Below are 22,589 nucleotides of genomic sequence, written 5' to 3'. Positions count from 1 at the left end.
ACTAACACACCAAGGCACTATTAGCTCCAAGAACACACACACTCACTAAGGACGATAGAAGGCTCTCTCTTAGGGTTTTACTCACTGATATGGAGGCTGAGAAATGAGCCTTAGCATCCTTTAAATAGTGCACAACAGAAAATTACGGTTTTGCACCTGGGCCGGGTACGCTCGGCGTAACTCTTGGTACGCCCAGCGTACCTTGGCGATAACGCGTTATCTTTAAGCGCTTGAGTACGTGCAACGTACCCCTATGGTACGCCCAACGTACTCACTTGCTAACAAAAGTTCACTCAAGGCTAAACATGGCCAAACACAAAGAGCAAGGATGAAAGAAGAATATCTAGATCTCGGGGTGTTACATTATAAGAGAGGATGAACCATCAGTTCAAACAACGTTGGCTGGGAAATGACGAGTCAATAAGGTAGGCCAACGGACTGAAATGAAATCCGACAAGAATATGATTTCTATGGTTTTCCAATACTCTTCAAGCGATGCAGGGGGACGGTGATGGAGGTGATTTTCCGGCGGAGGAGGGATTTGAGTCAACAAATGTTAGATTAGGATTTTGGGAGGAAATTGTTTAGGGCTTTGGGAAGAAATCAGAAGGAATGAAAATAAAATAAGGGAATGGGAAAAAAAGCGGGGGATGAAAATAAAACGAGGGTAGGAAAAAAAGAAGGAAAAGCGGGGGAAAAAATGGAGACGTCGATTTTTGCGAGCGATTGGCGAGTGCCAAGAAAAAAAGACATGCGAGTTTTAGTAGTCTCTCGTTCTTCCATCGCTAAGAGCTTTTAATTTGCAACAAATTAGTGAGGGAATATTTTTTGTCTATACATTCTTACAAATCCGTTGTTGGTCTCTTGCTAATGTCTCTTTAAAATTCTATAATTATTGTTGTTGAAATATTTGTGCATTCCCTCGCTGATCTCTCGCTAAGCCGTCATTGAATAGCTACAGATAAAATCCGTCGCTGATTCCGTGGCTAAAGGTGGTATTTCTAGTAGTGTTATTATTGGATATTATATTTGTACCTTTTGTAATTTCCAACTTCTTAAGAACGATAAAAAATAGGAACCTTCAGCTTCCATCAACTTTCAATTAATAATTTTTTTAACTGGATTCCAAAGATGAATCCTAACATACTCAATCTAAAATATAAAAATAGTTGAATTTTCAACTTTCATGGATGTTTTTTATATTATATTATCTCTATAATCACATATTTGACACAACATGATGCTAGTAATTTTTTTCTTGAAGTAGTGCTTCCTAACATTTATTATAGATGCTTTTATCATGTGTCGCCATGACTACCAAAATAGGATGAATAAAATTAGAACTGTACGCAAATTACCAATATAAATAAACCATTCATATAGCCACTCCCGAAAATTAAGTATGATTGAAAACTGAATACCATCTCAACAAACACAAAATAGTACAATCGTATGACCCAATATTCCATGGTCAAATGATAATGTGGTCGGGTGATCATCAAAGGCTAAGTACATCATTAACATATATTTGGAGTAGGTGATCAACAATGATCTTGTATGCTTTTTCTGTGGGGTGAAAACTATCCCAGAAAAAATAATTAGATATATTGGAGCATGTCCGACTAAGTGCATTACACATCCAACTCACCTCCACCTCTCCCGTGCCACAACAACCTCTGTCGACAATCTCAAACCCTAAAATAAGTCACATAAACAAACATACATATTTAAACTATGTTATTTATAAATAATATGCGTTTGAAATTAAAGTTAAAAAAAGAACAAACTACATAAAAGAAGTCAACCACATCATAAGGTACATTACCATAGGATTGAGGATTCTTAATGATATCAAGCATCGGGGTGTAAATATCTGCAAACACAACTTTCACCGGAGGATTTCTAAATCTAAGAGAGTAAAGCTCAGAAGATAGCTTTTTGTTGAAGAATTTAGCAGCTTTGTTGTAAATTGATGCACATGATCTATATTTCCCTCCACTTAATGTCCTGGAAGTTGGCATACACCCAATTGCAGGCAAACTAAAAACAACAACCCTTCGTGCTCCGAGTTTATGTAACTCCTTTAAACCAATAAGTATACAGAAAAAATATTACCATAAATCATAAAGATATTGGTTCCATGGTTGTAAGGTAAATAGAAGCAGTTTTAATTTCCTTGCTTGGCAGTGTCCAAAATATACTTTTTTGGAATGTTATTAATAGTCTGTCTAGTATCACCCTTAGTAAATAATAACTATTTAAAAATAGAACGTGGGTTACCTCGTTTTTTATCTAGTTAGGTTGTATCCCAAATTCGATACCCAGTACCTCTCCTTGCATTAAAGATATTAGATATGGGTTAAAATGTGGTTGGATTGCTTTTGATCCTTTGTTACTAATATATTAGGAGTACTTAGCGTGTTTAAATAGTTTATTTTGATAGAATTAACATGGGAAGAAAAGATTCATTTATTTTTACTCAATATTTGGAATGTCTATGTTCTTAAAGATATTGCCCCAAAGTATTTTTGAGATAACGTAAAACTCTATGTGCAACAATTAGATTAGATTGTCTTAGGTCAGCAACAAATTGGCTCAAGTTTTTTATGGTGTAAGCAATGTCGGATCTGGTGGCGTGCAAATAAAGTAATCGACCAACCATTCGGTGGTATTAGCTAGCATCCACTTGAGGTTCAGCTTCAACTTTTGTTAACTTAAAGTTGTATTTAATAGGCAAAGAATTTAGATTGTATCCATGCAATCCACAATTAGCTAGAATGTCTAAGATATATTTTCTTTGACTGAAATCCAGGCCTTCGAAAGTATGAGCAACCTTAATTCCAAGAAAGTATTTCAGTTCACCAAGATATTTAATGCTAAAATGTTTATCAATTAAGTTCTTGTTTTATGTCATGTATTTTTTGTGTTTCGTATCAATGATGACATCATCAACATAAATAAGTGCAGCAATAAAACCTTTACGTTTACAGTGAATAGCGAATGGTCAGCCTTGGATTGACTAAAACCAAGTTCAAGGATAACATTGGTGAACACTTGATACCAATTGTTTGAAGCCTGTTTTAAACTGTATAATGACTTCCACAATCTGCAAACTCTAGTTTCTCCTTCCTTTGTAAAACCTTGTTGAAGTTTCATATACACTTCCTTTGGATTATATATCCAGAGTATAGTAAGATCTAACCCAACATTTTGTTCGTGTTGGATCTTAGTAGAATCAATGTTGATTTTGTCTTTATTTGGGCCATCGTAGTGGGTTCCAGTGTTAAGAAAATCAAGTGGATCCTCTCAATTAGGATCATTGTTCATCCTTTTAAAAGGAAATATATCGTCGCAAAAACAGATGTCTCTAGAAACAACCATTCTTTTGTTCTCAATGTCATAAATCTTGTAGGCTTTTTTTCCCGATGGGTAACCCACAAAAAATCTAAGCCTTCCTCTCGTCTCAAATTTGTCTCCCTTTGTCTCTGTATTCGTGTAATAGAGAAGACATAAAAAAATCTTCATCATGTCATAATCTAGTTTCTTCTCAAAAAGAATTTCATATGGAGATTTGTTGTCAACCACTTTAGAATGTAAAAGGTTGATGATGTTAGCAATTGTCATCACACATTCACCCCAAAATCATTTTTGAAAATTCTCCTCAAATCTTAGGGCACAAGGAGGATTCGTTCTTCATTATTGAACATCAACATGCCATTGGAAGTAAACTCACTGCCATTGTCACATCCATTTTGTCTAGCATGTTTAGCCATGGAACAACAATCACTAGATTTGTTGAATAGAAAAATATTGGGAAAAATACTTTTATTAAGATTTTCACCTAAAGCATGACCAAATCTTTTGTGCCAAGTGTTAGCAATCGTCATCATGGCTTTTCTTTCTCTCCTAATTACTCCCATTTGATATATAGACCCTTTCTGCATTCATCAACACAAATCAAGCTCCTTGTGTAAAGCTTTTGCTCGACATAAAAATCCGGAAAGAAGGTTATAGCACTTTAGAGTACTTTTCTTAATCGCCTTACAAAGAAGAGATTGAAAGTAAATTTTAGTGTATGTAAAACTCCTGTTAGTTTTGTTCCACTTAGCATGGTGTAGTATCCTTTTCCTTCAATGTGTATAGTCTCTCCGTTAGGAATAAGGATGTGGTTTTTAAAGTGATTTTTGGTTTTTTCAAATTCACGAGGATATTAATTAATGTCATTGGTGATGTGTTGGGTGGAGCTGTAATCTACCACCTAATCATCATCGCTATCTATTTTACCTATCATATAAGTTATGGGTTTTGTGTCATCCTTGATCATACTTTCTTTCTCTTCAAAGTTTCATAGAAAAGTCTCATACGTTAAACCTAGAATGGAGCTTGCGTCTAAGTTGATACATGCATCCTTTGCTGTGGTCTCTTGTCACGTTTTATTCCCTGGCCACCACCTATCCTTTTGAAGCAGCCTTCTCGCGAATGACCATAATTTCCATAGAACTGCAATGCTCGGTAATATGATTGGGATTATTATTCTTTTGGCTTGATTTGTCACGTCGCGTACTGTTGTTGCCTTCTCGTATAAACGTTGTACTGGTGTTGAATGCATCGACCTCTATTGATGGATTTTTTTCGGAGAAAATAGCTCTCTGTGTTTCGTCTTCAACAACTAGGAGGTAAGCATTTCCAAGGCTAGGGATTAGATTAGTTACAAGGATTTAGATTCTATTAATAGTGAAATCTCTATCAAGGCCCATGAGAAAATCATACAACCTTTCATTATTTTTGAGTTGGATTAGACTCTTCTCGATGTTGCATATGTAACCATTGCATGAACATGTAGGGGTATGTAGGGCAAATTGCATCTCATCCCAGATTCCCTTGAGCTTGGTGTATTACCTGGGGACAGAAGCTCCATTTGATGTGTTATAGTGAGGGTTTGCATCAAATCATAGGCTCGAGGTTCGCTCTCCTTTCCAAATATCTCAAGGAGATCAGGTCATATCTCAGAGCCAGTGCTAGCATATTTTACACTGCATATCTTTCTCCATTAGCGTCATGAATCAGCCTTTCACCTTGTCATCACACAACATCCATGACATGTAGTCCTCTGAGGTCTTTTGAGATTTCTGAATGGATCAGTCAATAAATCCTACATTCTTCTTGGCGAAGAGAAAATCCATCATACCATGAGACCAGTTAGCGTTGTTGTTGTTGGTAAGGGTATTGTTGACATGCATTTGTTTGGGATAGTTGAAGGCATGGATATAGAATGGTGAGCTTAGATTAGTTGCAACTCAGGTTTGTTTTTTTAAGGTTCAGGAGTGTCGCAGATCATGGTTGTGGCTAGGGTAGGAGCCGATTAGGATTTGGATCACAACTGCTCTGATACCATGACAAAATTAATGTGGGATGAGAAGATTCTTTTTATTCTTACTCCATATTCGAAATAAGAATCTCTCTCTCTCTCTCTCTCTCTCTCTATATATATATATATATATATATATATATATATATATATATATATATATATATATATATATATATATATATATATATATATATATAGGGTTAGGTTAATATGAGATGACCTAATTTTGTGAGACCGTGACACACAATCCTAGCTACTCGTTTAGTAGATAAAACAAAAATATTTTTCAAATGCAAAATAATTGAAAATTTTTGAATTTTTTTTCCAATATTATTTTCGGAATATATATTTTCCACATATATATATATATATATATATATATATATATATATATATATATGAAAAATAAATACAAAAAAAAAACATTTTTTACATATTTTAGTAGAATATTTAGAATATTCTACATATCTGACAAATCTAGTAGAAATATTCTAAACATTCTAAAAATCATATTATAAATGTACCGTGTAATATTCTATTATAATATTTTATGTATTTTTCAAAAAAAAAAAACGGGATTTTTTTTAAAATTTTGTTTAGGTAAATAAAGTTCTTAAAATAATAATTAAAAAAAAGAATTTTTGGATTTTTTTCTTTTATTTTGTATTTTAAAATTATTTTTAGATTTGGTGTCACGGTCCCAAAAAATTAGCATGGTCTAAAATATATATATATATATATATATATATATATATATATATATATATATATATATATATATATATATATATATATATATATATATATATATGATACAATAGATAAGAAGGAAACTCGTAAACAATAGGAAGATAATAGCTAAGCAAAGAAGCAACTAGAAGATAAATTCCAATATATTTCCTAGATTTAGAGTTAAGATATTTCTAACCTTTTCCTTTCACTTTTAGAGTAAAACTGATGCTTTTTTTACAAAACTTCTTTCCTCCACTAACAATATCGAAAGTAAGTTTTGCTTATTACTTTGAGGATTAAATCATGAATAATAGATACTTATTTATTTTGATCAGTTCCTAACAAATTTTATTAGGAAGATGTTACTGAATGCCAAAATATGTGCGTAAATGGTCACATGTAATGGTGAAGGTGCTCAGAGAAACAAAAAGAACAATAGTGTTATGTTACACTATCCAATACTCATGAATTTAAACTGATCAATTTGCGTTATTAAATGGTAGTTGAACTTGCAAACACAATGATAATGGGATTCTATTAAAACTAGAAGAATAGCATAGTAGAAATATCATATTGTTCACAAGTCCATTACCAAGCGATTGAGGAGCACATACTTTTAATGTTCGTTGAGAAGGACATGACCGAAGAAGCAAGTGAAATGATTAAAATGATGCATATAGGAATTGATTAGGTAAGAGAGGCTAAAGTACAAAATTTGAGAAGTTACTTTGAGGTAATACCAATGAAAGATAGTGAATTAGTAGAGTATTTTGACATACTATCGAATACTATTAAGACAATATCGAATACTATTAAGACAATATTTGATCAGAAGGTGAAAATATATAGGAGATTTAAATGTTGAAGAAGTTTTTTCCAGATGTCCACATATGGTTTATGTAAATTGTAACATCAATAGAGAAAATTTGAGACTTGAAAAACATGAAAATAAAGAGGTTATGCGTCGTCACAAAGCCCATGAAGAGAAATTTTGGGGCTATGGAGAAAAAGAAGAAGGACTTTCTTTATTGGATATAAATGTAATATGGGCATCTAGAACATAGAAAACCGATAAGGAAAACTCATAAAACACTTCACTAAGCATCATCCAAATGGTGTATCCAACTTCTCAATCATGTATCTATATTCTAGATGGAGCATACTCCTTTAAGGATGCCATACCCACTCCAAAATGGCATATCCTTGCATCATGGAGCTTCAATGATTCCCATTTCCTTCACATATGGTCCATTCCATTTTTAGGTGCTTCACTACCTTTTTAAATGCTTTGTTCACTTCCTAGATGCTCCATTGCTTTCTCACATGCTCCATTCCTTTCTCAAATGCTCAACGTTTGATTTAGTAGGCCACTGAAATACAAGTGCTCCGATGAAACTAGATGCTCACATGTGATCATTGATGCTCACGTATGATCCTTAATGCTCACTTATGATCCTTAATACTCACAAATGCGCCCTGATGCTTACACATGCATCCAAGTTTTCCATTGATCCTAAATACTCATATATAATGATCCAAATTATTAATTTATATTTAACAATTTCAACCTTGACTTGAATATTCTCTAAAATCCACCTAGATACTATAACTTCCTCTCCCTTCCTACCTTCCTACCTGAAAAGGGACTTAACTACATTGATAAATCAGCCAAGTCCAAGAAAATCTTGAATGTCTTTCTAAGAATCAACCTTGTCAACGTGTCTTCCAGTTTCTCCTTGGTACCAAACTTTTGAGTACACAATCTCTCATAAAACAATATAGGTTTCTCCACCTTCAAAATAAGACTCTGAATGAGATAAACTCCAATGATCTACTTATCACTAGATCACCTTCATGGTTTGATTCTATTGACCCAACCTAGTCCGTATGTCAAGGGGTAGCACCATACACCATAAAAACATCAAACATTCCCTTCAAGTGTTGCAATATCCAATTGATAACTTCCCAATAAGCTTTCCACTATTTTCATCCAATTTCCAAAGAAGTATTAACATGCTTGGATTAATCACAGTAAAACGACTGTAAGATTTTCTCAGTGTGGTGATAATTTTATAACCATCCTATTCTTCTATTCCTATGAATCCCCATCCTTGCTATCTGGTTTTTAGATCATAGATCATTAATCACAAACTAATTTTTTAGATGCTTCTTTAAGTTATCTTTTCTAGCTTCAACATCAGTTGCCACTTCTTCCTTGAGTTGTATAAGGAATTCCTCATGTATTTACTATGCCATGCCACCTTGTTGTTTCCATTTAATAAAAAATATGTGTGGGGTTTTTGTTGCAAACTCCACATTGCAGATATAACCATGATCATCTCATAAAACACTTGTACCACCTCCTATCTGGTTACATATAGAAGATTCAAAGGTCACCTTGAGTTGTACAAGGGATTTTAGATTCTTTCCTTTTTATAAACCACAAAAGATAACCTTTCCCTCCAGACATGTATCTTAGAATTATACACTTCTTTTCCTTCAACCCTATTTTGCCATCATTCTCACGAGCGTAAGAAGGGCATCCAAACATTTGTAAACTAAAATAATCATAGGGTTTCCCAGACCACACCTATTGATCAGTCCTATAATCAGTTATAGTTGATGGAGATCTATTAACCATATAACAAGAGTCTTAACTGACTCTACCTGGAATTACTCTGATAAATCAATAGATGATCGTATGCACTGAGCATGTTGCATCAATGTTTGGTTCATCCGATCTACCACTCCACTTTTTGTGTTATTTTTCATATAGTGTGATGCCACACTATATCCTCTATTTTGCAGAAGTTATTAAATGAATCCTTGTAGAACCCAAATCCATTTTCTATTTTGAGTGACCTGAGTTGGTTATTGGTATGTTTTTCATCCATAGTCTTTCATTCCTTGAAATACCCAAACACTTCATCTTCATCTTTCATTTTCAAAAAGTACATCCAAATCTTCCCTCAGTAGTTATCAATAAAGCTCACAGAGTATTGACATCCACCATCAAACTTCACCAGAGAGGGACCCCATAAATCCGATTGAACATACTCGAGGGCCTATATGCTTGGATAATGAACCACATTGAACTTCACCCATTGTCACACTTGTTAAGCATAAGATTTACCAGGTTTTACCTGTCTAGTTACATTTCCATAAAACAACCCATGTTTACTCATTATAATACCATCCCAACTCTTGTGTCCCATCCTATGATGTAAAAACTTTGTTTTATCATCACACTATTCCGAGGCTTATGATCCAATCATCGTTCAACTCACTGTGCAAGCTTCTAGTAAATAAATTCTATGATTTGTTTTTTCCCTTTATAATTACAAGAGAACCCTTGGATACTCTTACCTAGTCACACTTTCTAGAATATTTTAGTCTATCCTTCACCAAAGTCCTAATAGAGGTTAGGTTCTTACGAAGACTCATAAAAAAGAAACAATCTAGTTTCTTGACCATGCCATCGTGTTTCTTTATCTACATTATGCCACTTCCCTTGGTATTATGAATTCCACCATCACCCATTTTGACTATTCCATTCCACTAATTAAAGGAGTCGAACTAGTCACGATTATAAGTCATTTAATTTGATGCTACTGGGTTGTATATATAGTCAAAACTTCACCATCATTCCCATTATCATAATTTCCTTAAACCACAACAATGTTGTTGTTGTTGGTTCAACTCCATAATTCATTTTGTTCAGAAATAGACAATATCTTCTAAAGTGTCCCTTTCATTCCTATTATAACATCTAATGTTTGCTTATGATTCAGAACTTCACTTCCTTTTGTTACCACCAGCTCTATTTGATGTTCTCCACATGCCTACAAACAAACCAGATTTGGAAACTTCTTTGCAACCTAAAACTTTTCTTTTAAGTTCCCTCGACATCTAAGAATCCTTTGCATCATTCACAATGAACATGATATCAAAGAGATTCTAATAATAATTCGACAGTAAACAAAAGATGATATGTTCTTGATCTTTATCTTTAATATTGTCACAGCTAGGAATTATATACCATGTAACAACAACAATGATAACATTTGTGAACCAAAAATGTGAAAGCATATATGATGCTTATTCGATAACAACAAATTTTCCATCAAACGCTCTATGTAAGCACCTAAAATAGTCAACAAAGAATTGGAAACCCTAGAAATCCCGGTTTAAGTCCATTATGGACTACGATTTCCTTATTGGACCTAATGGGCCAATAAGCTTCCAATTTGATTATTTTGGGCTTAGAACTCTTAAATGGGCTCTAATTGGACCTACTTCCATTTATTTTAATAATTTGGGCCATATTGGGCCTATAGTGAAATAAAATACCTTAATGGACCTGATTGGACCATAACTAACCCAATTAGCCCTAATGAGCCATAAAAACCATTCTTGATTTGTTTTGGGCTGTGAACACTCTCAGAAGACCAATTGGGCCAAAAATCATCTAATTAGATCATAATATGGGCTTAAGTGCAAAAAGGCCCAATCTTTTTCTTTCTTCTCCTTCTATCGACCCAAACCACAAAACATGGGGAGGAAGAGTTGACTTTCCTACATGCCACCTCACAATTATATATGTAGTATCCATGCACTCTTCTCATACTTCCAAGAAACCCATCACTTCACTCTCTCTCTTCTCCTCTCTTTTTCTTCTTCGTTCGAGAACACAAAGGGAAGGACACACACATACAAAATTCACTCAAAACTCTCTCAAAGAAAACTCTTACTTCTTCATCTAAAATTTTGAGATTTGACAGCTTTCAAGAAGGATTTTTCATAAGATTCATCATATTAGGTAAGTTGATGCTTGGATCCATAGTCTAGACTCTTTATTTTTATCAAAAATCTCTCGTTAACTCATAAAAATTCGTGATCTTGCATCTTAGAACACATCTAAGCCAAAAATTCCCCAAGAAGCTTGCTAGGCCGAGAGTAGCATCAAACTTCTTCTATTCTTCTTCAATACCGAACCCACAAGCTCAAGGTGAGTTCATACCCCTCTATTTTTGGTTTTCATGTGTTTTATGGTGGAGAATACAAGTAAAATGTGTAGATCTATGTGTATGTGTGATTTCATGTGTTTATGTGATAAATGTGTAACAAAAAGAATAGAAATTCGAGATCTATGGCTCTAAGAGGAATATAAGCATGATCTAAGAAGTATTTCACTAAAACAAGCCAAGAAAAATTACCCTCTAAGATTAAAATATACATATTGCAACATAAAACCCATTTTTGGGATAAAATTGTCAAACAAACAAAAGTTGAGTTGAAAAATTACCATTCATGGTTTTCTTAAGGGCTAAAAGAGTCAAATCAGTAAAAATAAATGTTTTTTTATGGATATCATACTCTTTTAAGGGCTAGATGTGTAAATTGTAGTTTAATGGGCCAAAATTTGGGCTTTTCGACCCATTAAGCCCTAATTTGCGAGAATCCCAATTTTTACAGGGGTGAAATGATAAACTTCTCAAACAAGGGGTAAAAAGGGTAAATGAAACTAATTCAGGGGTCAAAATGATATATTTTCGAAAGAAGGATAAAAAATGTGAAGTTTTTGGATTTTAGATGAAAATTGTAAAAGTTACAAAAGGTTTGGGCTTAAACTGAAAAACACTTTTCTGGAAGGGCTGAAACTGACAAAAGTAAATTTGAGCTAAACCCACCACTTAGACAAAGTCTACGGGTCAAAAATGACAAGAAAGTGGTTTTTAGGGCCTAAAAATGTATTTATATATATAAGGGACTAAAATTGTCATTTTTATTAAAGAAGGACTGAAAAGGTCAACCCAATATTTTGAATCAACTATTTTATTATTAAGATATTTGGGTTAAAATTTCCCAACCACAACTTATGAAAAATGACAAGATGATTATACATAAATTTCCAAATATTGTTATAAACGGTCGTCCAGTCTCGTATCGATACAAATTTAACAATTGTTCAATTAAAGATTTCCGACATCTATACTATACCTAAAACAAGTAAATATTAAATCCTTTGGGCTTGAAAGTTCCAAACATGCTTATTGGGCCTTTGTGACCCATTAACATGATTTTTGGTCCCAAGGGATAATTATAAATGTTATTGGGCTTTCCATGACATAATTTCATATTTAAGGGACCCTCAATGACTTTTAAGTGCTATTGAGCCTTAGTGGCCCATTAGCATTGCTAGTAAGGTCCAAGTAAATCAAATGCGAAATGGGCCAGCGTGTCCTTCGTATAATGAATAGCCATAAATAATACGCGGGAATAGTAGGATCTTGTAATCCTCTTCTCCTCGTTATTTAGGCCTATCATCAATCCAAGTAAAAAAATACGGGTCGATAATCAATAGTAATCAAAGTCAATTGGGCTTTAGTGAGTAATAACGGGTGGCACCAATGTGTGTCGGTCGTAGTGTGTAGTTATAATCAAAGTCTCCTGGAGGGAGAGCAAAAGTTTGTGTATAGATCTATACGAGGGTGACTCTCCCACACTTTAGTTGTTCGCTACAGTTAGACTTAGCCAGTCTAGGGTGACAAAATCTTAAGATCAATTCCGACGTTCACCAGAGTGCCAAGACAGACAAACTAGTCATTATCATACATGGTTATAACGACTCACATAAATAAATCCAATACTAATCAAGTAATTAAGATAAATCAAAATCATTCAAGGATGGGATAACAATACGAACAGTTGTATGATATTTTGTTTATTTTCGGAAAACATCGGGTATTCCGCGCAAGTTCAACAAATTTTCACTGGTACTTTTAATACGAAGTTTTTCAACTATACACGTTTTGAAATCATCATGCATCTATTTACGGATCTTCACACTTTTATACAAACAATTGTCTTTCCAAAAAATATCTGATTTTCTCGGTTGTTTTCTTACAAACTACACAAAACGTTTTCATATCAAACTTGTTAATGAACTCACTAACATTCCATATGTTGACCATTTTTAAAATAACTTGTATTCTCAGGTAATAGGTAAGCTGAGGAGTAGTACCAAGTTATGCTAGAGTATTGTGCCTTTGAAAACTATCAAACATTTTATGTTATGGATTCGAAATGTTAAAACAATGTATTTGATGCGAACAAAGTCAGTTGTAATATATTGATGCATGGTGATGCTTATGTTATGATTCATGTATATTCATTTTGATGATATTCAAATTTAGTCACGTGAGCCTCAAACGTTTCCGCCGTCTGGTTTGGGGGTGTGAGAAATGTTTACTCTCACACCTAGTAAATCCAAGATGATCCTATTGAAGTTTTCCTTATGATCCTTCATTTTTGTACTTTAATACATCCTAAGAGTATACAAACATTGCTTCTATTACATCCTTTTCGTCATAGAATTGGTCTGATATTTTTTATAAAATTTCTCTCAAATCCCACATACAATCATTTGATCCACAACCTCTCTCAGTACTTCATCAGCTAAACTCAGTAGAATAGCAATTATGCACTCTTTCCAGAATATCCACATTTTTCTTATCCGCCATGCCTTTTTTCAATTTCGCTTCTCCTGCTAATATTGTTATATATCTGAGTTGAACTAGAAGAGCCTTCATATTTTCCTTCTACAAAGTGAAATCATTTGAACCATTGAAATTTTCCAAAGAGAATTTGTGACCTTCCATCTTCAATCAATAAAACAACACCGCAACTTTGATACCACTAGTTAGGGAAATTAGACGACACTTTTCAAGAATCAGAAAAGATCTGATGCCACTTGTCAAGAACCGATGAACCTTTTTAGGAAGTAATGCGGATAACACATAAGATGAGCACACAAGACACATTTTTAAATGGTTCGGTCCAGGTGACCGACGTCGATAGACATGAGGGGAGTATTCTTTATTTATGAGTTCTCAATTAAGGTTACATGTACAATTCAATAGAGATTCGCCTAAAATAGTGGTTACTAGTATGCATCCCTATATATAGACTATGGGTAGACCTAACACCGTAATGGTCCAATCTCGTTAATCCATAGGCGTACGAGAGGTGTTAAGTAATCACAATAGGCCATGCAACCACCTTCGGAAGCTTCATCCATGAGATATATTCCATAACTATTATCCATGAGAATCATCCTTGAGCATCTTCCATGAGAATCATTAATTAGCATCGTCAAGGAGAATCATCCACGAGCATCATCCATGAGAATGATTCATGAGCTTCATCTATGAGCATCATCCGAATGGCGCATCCAAATTCTAGATGACACATCAACCTCCTAGGTAGCACATTCTTCTTCAAAGACAACAATTATCTTCTCAAAAATGACAAACCTACTTCAAGATGGAGCATCCTTGCATCATGGAGCATCAGTGATGCTCTATTCCCTTCTCAGATGCGCCATTCCCTTCTTGGGTGATCCATTCCTTTCTTAGGTGCTCTGTTCTTTTCTTTTATGTTCCTTTCCATTATCATATGCTCCATTTCTTTTTAGATCCTATATTCCTTTCTTAGATGCTCCATATTGATTTAAGTTATCCATTGAACTCCAAGTGCTACAATGAAACCAGATGTTCACACGTGATCATTGATGCTCGCATATAATCACCAATGCTCATTTATGATTATTGATGCTCACATATGATCACTGATTCTCACACATGCTTCCAAGTGCTCTATTGATCGTAGATGCTCAAATAGATTGATCTATATCCTAAAGTCACATTTAACTATATATATATATATATATATATATATATATATATATATATATATATATATATATATATATATTAGGATATGATATTTTCATTACTATTTGAATGGAACCTCTTCATATGTTATCGGGGGAAGTGAAATGTTGATAGATGTACACCAATTTTTTTTTATCAATCTATAAAGCTTCTTATGTGTGTCAGAGATTGATGGATCAATATGCTCAAGCACCATGTTAGGATGAAATTTTCTAATAACATATGATCATATAGGTCACACCCATAGCAATTAAAAACAAATTGAATATTTTATTTATTTGATTCTTGATAAATATTTATTACACTTGAAATTAATTAGAAATTATTCATCTAATGAATATAATAATTTTCAATGTTAAGTATGAAAATATTTAATACCATATGGTATATAAAGTCAAGTATATCTTTGCAGAGTAAAAGGATTTTTTCGTTTATATAAATATACATGAGTTTTCTAAGATATAAAAGTTGGAAGAATTTTATGCATCTTTATTCTTTTGTTGATGATTACTATAAGGAATGAGTCATACTTCAGAAGCATGTCAAATTACCATCATAAAGCATAGAGGTATGGTATGTTTAAACATTTTAAGAAACATGGGTAAATAATGAAATGATAAAGGCTTTCATTTCCTCTTAATTTTCCAATACTAGAATCATCCCTCTCATCTCCTTATATTATTTCTTTCTTAATGTGCTAAAAATATCATGAAATCATCTGATAATTTTACTCTCCTTTAATACAACATATTGGCTTTCATTCTTAAAGGCCAAAGAGCTTACTATGTAAGAAGAACTAGTATTCAAGTCAACTTGGTAGTTGTTTGCAAATACATTTCGAGGAACTCTCTTTGGGTTCATTCCATCTACATTAAATTCCAAACTCCTAAGAGGATTAAATGACTTTAAAGTTTGTAATTTACTTAATCCTAATATAGTTGTATTTTAATCTTTCATGTTCATGCAACATGATCATTGGTGGGAATATTTTTTTATTCAAACTTTATAATGCTTTTGTTACAAATTTTATAGTTTTGGAAACCGAATTATGTGACAACCTAGTGTTGACCATTCTGGAGGGTATCAAGGATTTCATTGTATATTGTGATGCATCCATCACTCGTTTGGGGGTGGTTCTTATGCAAAGAGGGTGAGTGGTTGCGTATGCTTCTTGGTAGCTGAAGTTGCATGAGGCAAGGTATCCTACCCTTGATCTAGAGTTGGGGGCATTAGTGTTTTCCCTCAAGATTGGTGGCACTACTTGTATTGGGTCTGATGTACTATCTACACAAATCATAAGAGTTTGTATTATCTTATGGACCAGCTGAACCTGAACATGAGATAGTACAGGTGGCCTAACTTGGTCAAGCATTTTGTTAACGTGATCCTTTACCATCCAGGTAAAGAGAATGTGGTTGCGTATAATTTTAGATACGTAGGAAGAAGGAGTGAAGAAGGAGAATAGGAAATATGAGAGGATCAAGGGCAAGATTGATTAATTTGTCACCGACAGTCGGTGATTGTTGACCCGATGTGGTCGGGTTTGGATTCCGGTTTCTAGTGGAGTTAGGCAGATGGTTTTGGAGGAAGCACATAAGTCTCACTTTTCGATACATCTAGGAGCCACCAAGATATATCAGGCTTTAAGACTAAGTTATTGATGGTTGTGTATGAAGCGGGAGATAGTTTGACCTGTAGGATGGTCAAGGCCGAGCACTAGAGGCGGCATGTTAAGATGTATCCTTTGGAAGGTCCTGTATGGAAGTGGGAATAGATCACCATGGATTTTCTCACATAGCTACCAAGTACTACAAAGGTTTTTGATACTATCTAGGTCATGATGGATCGATTGACCAAGAGTGCCCCCTTTTTGGGCATCTAGGAGAGCTCATCGACCTAGAAATTAGCCGATGTGTATGTTTGGAAGATTGTTGCTCGTCATAGGGTTCCAGTCTGTATTATATCAGATCGAGATGTTCGATTCACTTCCCTTTTTGGAAAAAGTTCCATGAGGAAATGGGTACATGTCTACATTTCAAAATTGGTTATCATCCGCAGACCGACGACCAGAATGGGCAACTCCTCTAGATACTTAAGGATAAATTATGGGCTTGTATCATAGATTTTTGTGGGAGTTGGGATTCCTATCTACCTCTTGCATAAATTTCCAACAACAACAAATATCATTCCAACATTGGTGCATCTCCCTTCGAGCTTTTGTATGGTCGGAGATGTCGTATGCCAGTTTTTTGGGGAAAGCTTGGTCACAAAATCATAGAGATGGTGTTATACGTTTCAAAAAGAAGGGGAAGTTAGGTCCCCGGTATATTGGACTATTACATGTTATCACTAGGGTAGTCAGGGTGGCCTACCGGTTCGATTTTTCGAGTGAGCTCATCTAGATCCATAACACTTTTCATGTTTCGCAGTTGCAAAAATGTATGTTGGACGATGAGGCGGTGGTCCATTTTGATGATATTCAGGTCGATGAGTGCCTGGATTATATTGAGAGGCTGTTGGTGGTGGTAAGGATAAAGTTGAATGTCTTATCCAAATAGAAGATACCTTTAGTAAAGGTTAAGTGGCAACATCAAAAAGGAGCCAAGTGGACCTAGGAGCCAGATACGGAGATACGCGAGCATTATCATAAGTTATTGGCAGCATCGGACTTAGAGGACGAAGTCTAGTTCAAGTGGGGGAGAACTGTAACATTCCGATGATGAGATATTTTCAATTTTAACCCTATATATGAAGGAATATTCCCTTTTGACCCTTGTGCATGAGAAAGATTGCCTAAATTGCCCATCGTGGGATTTTGGTGATTTTGGCCAGAGAGCTAGTACGTTGGGCGTACGTTGTCAACGATGGGGGTATTGGGGTGGACCCTAGTACACTTGGCGTACACGGGCCTACATGATAAACTCAAACCCTAATTTATTAGGTTTTGATCCATATATAATCATCATTTACTTCTCGTTTCTCATTTCCTCATCAGCCTCCACCTGAGAAAACATCCCTCTAGTTAATCCTATGTGATAAAAGTGCATCTTGAGCTCATCTTTTTGTTTTAGTGGTATTCTTTAAGAAGAAGAAGGTGGTGATAAGACTTTGGAGCTTTGAAGCAACTTGGATATGGGAGTATCTCCTTGCTAGCAACCTCCAGGAGGTAAAAATGTCATAGCTTGATCATGCTATCTTATAGATCTAGCAATTTCTGACTTAATGAGGGGTCTTGATTCATAAAAATATGGTTTGATGCTTAAGGAGGGCTTTCGAGAAGTTGGGATTTTATGTATTAAGCACTTAACGGGCATCCAAATCAAAAAGTTGGAAACTTTACGACTCTTAGTGTTAGTTTTTCCTTGGATCTGAAATTGGGACATGAGAGATTAATGCATTAAGCTCTTATTGAAGAAAAATGAATTTTGTGTGTACATCGTACATAACCTAGCATACGCCGCACATACAGGGTTAACCACCTGACACCGGTGAAAGCTTTAGTAAGCCCAACATAGGAGTTGAGTATGCATGCGTAATCAGCTGAGTGGACCAAGTAGATCTGTTGACCTTGACCTTTAACCAAAGGTTTGACAAAATGAACCTAGGGGTATTTTAGGGATTTTGAGCTAATTAATTTAGATTCGGTCCTCGATGTTGGTTAGGTGGTCGTTAAGTCGATTTCTAGGACTGACATTTATTCTTTTTTTTTTTAAGGTGAGTTTTCCTCACTATATTGTGAGTTGAAGGCATCAATGTCAACCCATTAGTTTATATATCTTGGTTATAACATAGTTATATACTAGTATTTGGCTAGGTAATGGATCTGCACGATTATCTGTATTTGCTAGTTCTGTGTTTAAGATATATATATATATATATATATATATATATATATATATATATATATATATATATATATATATCAACATATTGTGTTAGGTTGAGGCCGTACGACTTTGTGATGTAGCCAACAAACCCATGAGCATTCCAGATATGAGTTGAGAGCCCGCTAGGCATACTAGACTCAGACTTTGGGCTTAAGTGTAATCTAGAGTTATGCTGAGGACCATGCAGGGGTATTCTTGAAATAACTTAGGACCTAGTATATGTGTTATATGTTATGTGTTTGGTACTTTGAAGGAATTCATTAAGCTTAGGTTTACGGTTTTAGTTTATGGTTTCAGGTACTTCCGAGGATTGTGGGAAGATGAAGGCGTGATGATATACAACTCCCTATTTTGTCTCACTAGATCTTGGGAAAAATTTGAGTTGATATATATATATATATATATATATATATATATATATATATATATATATATATATATTTGTGTGTGTGTGTGTAACGTATTAGCTGGTGAAATTACTATAATTTATCTGTAATCAAATTGTATAAAACATAGAACGAAAAAGAATATCTTTGAATGTTGACAAACAAAAGAGAGTTCTTTTTGTTTGAAATCCCTATGTAATATGTAGGTATTTCCGAGTGATTTCCTACCCAAACAGATCTGTCACTAATCTATAGAAAATTTGTAGGAACTTTCGAGGGATTTCTAAGATTTTCTTTTCATTTTTTTGAGGTTTGAATGTTGGTTATTTTGTTCTATATATATTTCTTTAAAACTTCGTTATGTACTAAATACTTTATCTTACTAACCTATACATATTATAATAGTATGTACATGTAATACCATAGAAACTCATTAATTAAAACCATATCTTACTAATCTATATGTATAAAAATATATTATTTTTAAATGTCCTTTTGTGTCATTTTATTTCAATGAGCATACCAACTAGTAATTTTTTTTAGCAAACCTCATTTTTTTTATCAGCTAGCTTACAAGCTAGCAACTAACTAGCGTTTAAGTTAGTAGTTAGTTTTTTCATTTATGAACTACATTTTTTCTAGCAGCTACCTGTAATAATATAAAAACAATGCAAGTATTTCTAAAACATTTAGTTTATAAGATACTTGTTGGATTGCCAAACATTACAGTTTGAAGAAGCTTGAAAAATAACTAGTTATGGCGCATCAAACACAACATTTATAGGAACCGAGACTAAACACTTTATACATATTAAAAAGTGTTTCAGTGTTTTAAAAGAAATAATATTATTGTATAACAATAATTTTGGTTTATAAATTAATATCACCTAATACTTTTTTTTAGCAAATCTCATTTTTTTATCAGCTAGCTTACAAATTGGCAACTAACTAGCGTTTAAGTTAGTAGTTAGTTTTTTCATTTATGAACTACATTTTATCTAGCGGCTACCTGTAGTAATATAAACACAATGCAAATATTTTTAAAACATTTAGTTTATAAGATGCTTGTTGTTTGCCAAACATTACAGTTTGAAGAAACTCGAAAAATAACTAGTTATGGCTCGTCAAATACAACATTTATAGGAACCGAGACTAAACACTTTATACATATTAAAAAGTGTTTCAGTGTTTTAAACGAAATAATATTATTGTATAACAATAATTTTGGTTTATAAATTCATGTAGCAACTATTTATTAGTTTGTTAGATGAAAATTAATAAATTATAAAATCTGTTGATATGGTCGTTTCAAATAAAATATATTTTCTTTAAAATAACATTAAAAATACTAAAATATATTTATATTTAATCATTTAAGATAATTACTAAAAGTATGGACATTGTTTATTTCTTTTAAAACATATTTATGTCATTTGTTAAAATCTAGAATAGTTTTTTTTTTGTTAAATGCTATTTAAAATTGTTTTTGGATTTCAAGATTTTTTTTTTAACCCAAACAGTAAAAGCTACCGTTGTCAAACAAAATTCTTTTCTAGGTTTTTCTTAAAAGTTTGAAGTTATATGCTCTTAAAAGTTGTGTGTTTACACCTAGTTGAAAAAGAAATCTATTATATATTCAATTTTGTGACAATATGTTCTAATAGTTAACTTATGTATCCATAACATATTAAATTTCTTGAAATTTACTAAGGTGGCGCATCTTTATTTTATTTTCAATACAACTCTATATTAATTTTTTTATAGTTCAATGAAATATATTTTTAATAGTTAAAAAATTTTCTTTTTCTCATTGAAGAGTTTAATGACTATTGAATGTGTACATCATACCGTACAATTATAGTTAGGATGCTATTTTATGGATGGTCTTAGAAAGTATTGCATTTACGTGGACCTTGGAAGGAAGGGATAAGTGTATTGACTAGAGATGATGAGCAAAATCCAAAGAAACTAAAAGATTGTAACTTTTACCTTCACAAAAGTGGAAGCCTTTGAAATGAGATAGTTACAGTAAGAGGGTATGTCATACTGAACTTTCCTTATCGGGTAGGTGAAGTAATTATCTACGAAATCATCGCTTCCAGTTGCCACCAAAAACAAGCTGTTATTTAAAATGTTACCCGTTTCCACTTTTCCCAACAATACATGAAGTTTCCTAATATAATTTGAGAACATTTGCAGCTGATCCATCATGGGTATCGCCGACTGATTTTTACGAACAACGAGTTAAACACTTATAATACATGTTAGTATGAAAATAACCAAATTAAAATCCACAAAAAACTACCATACATACATTAATTCTCGATGTTAACGGATCAAGTCCTGTGGCTCCTGAAGCAAAGCTTACCCCCGTGATCATATCTTGGTCTTGTATGAACGGGTTTAAGTATGCTGACACGTACTCCTTGACCTTTATTTTTTCAGCTGAAAAACGAATAACCTACAGATTAAAATTGAATTTGATATACAACATTTTATAGTGCAATTAGAAAATCAAAATATGATACTAATTAAAGCATCAATATTCTTTCAATTTATAGCTTTTAAAGATTAATGATTTTTAAGCGATTACAAATGACATATTGATCCACCCCTGAGCACACGTTTACAAATGTTACCAAAAAATGTGACTAAGCTTGTGAGAAGAAGATATGATATTTATAGATATACTTTTGTGTTAATAATTTGATTCAAACATAACCAACTACTTAAGAAATAGTATAGAGAAATACCGATCAAGTCAGTAGGGGTCTTTGCGTTGGTGAACCTTCCGGTTGCTCTTGCACCCAAAAAATTCATCCCATATGGAGGGAAGTTGGCCCTTATGAATGTTGGAAAATAGTTGTTATTTCCTTGATCCAAGATTGAGTCTCCAAATGCTATCAATGCTGGAACCGTCACATTCTCGGGCATAATGAAGGTTGCCACACCACAATTCACTAGTAAAATAATGTAGTAAAAAAAGAGAATGATAGCTCTAGGCATTCTTAAAGAAATGAAAATAAATTCCATAACGATAGTTTGTTTGTGAGAATGCTCATTGGTAACGTTAAAGTTGGATATATAATGTGTAAGAAGAAGCACTTAAGGTTGGTTTGTTTGAGAAACAAGTGTTTTCTATTGGAAAAATACCCATCATGGAATTAAGATGATAGTCGGTTATAAAAACTATATTCCTTAAGTTATGACAACGTAAAAAATTTCTAGGTGAACTATAGTAAGTTCAATACTCAAATACCACTTATAATATTAAAAATAATTACATGATCCAAAAACATTAACTTATTGTGACTTATGACTACGTGTTACATATTGGTTTTGAATATCAATTTGCGAGTTTCTTAAAATAAGCAACTATTCTAGTAATTTTTTCACTATTATGATTTAGTCAAATTAAAGATTATTATGCTGATCTCCTCCTTTATGATTTATAATTGATATTTTCAGTTGATTTGGT

General features: G+C 33.5%; 1 protein-coding gene across 1 annotated transcript; it reads right to left on the bottom strand.

Moving 5' to 3' along the window:
• Positions 1–1,380: 1,380 nt before the first annotated feature.
• LOC145030645 (GDSL esterase/lipase At1g59030-like) lies at positions 1,381–22,201 on the bottom strand. The gene is made up of 5 exons (XM_078979028.1): positions 21,865–22,201; positions 21,426–21,556; positions 21,101–21,334; positions 1,826–2,081; positions 1,381–1,695 (listed from the first exon to the last, which is right to left on the bottom strand). Exons 1-5 carry the CDS (start codon positions 22,142–22,144, stop codon positions 1,499–1,501), a joined length of 1,098 nt encoding a protein of 365 aa, XP_078835154.1. The 5' UTR covers positions 22,145–22,201; the 3' UTR covers positions 1,381–1,498.
• Between the last annotated feature and the right edge of the window lie 388 nt (positions 22,202–22,589).

The sequence above is a fragment of the Lactuca saligna genome, chromosome 2 (genome assembly GCF_052625555.1).
Source record: "Lactuca saligna cultivar CGN05327 chromosome 2, ASM5262555v1, whole genome shotgun sequence".
Taxonomy (NCBI): Eukaryota; Viridiplantae; Streptophyta; class Magnoliopsida; order Asterales; family Asteraceae; genus Lactuca; species Lactuca saligna.
Note: the sequence above shows the minus strand (reverse complement) of the source record. Positions and strands in the feature narration are given on the sequence as shown.

Coding starts and splice junctions, on each gene's coding strand:
- LOC145030645 (XM_078979028.1), bottom strand. CDS start 22,144: ATGGAATTTATTTTCATTTCTTTAAGAATGCCTAGAGCTATCATTCTC. Junction 21,557..21,864: donor GACCCCTACTGACTTGATCG/GTATTTCTCTAT, acceptor TTCGTTTTTCAG/CTGAAAAAATAAAGGTCAAG. Junction 1,696..1,825: donor TAAGAATCCTCAATCCTATG/GTAATGTACCTT, acceptor GACTTATTTTAG/GGTTTGAGATTGTCGACAGA.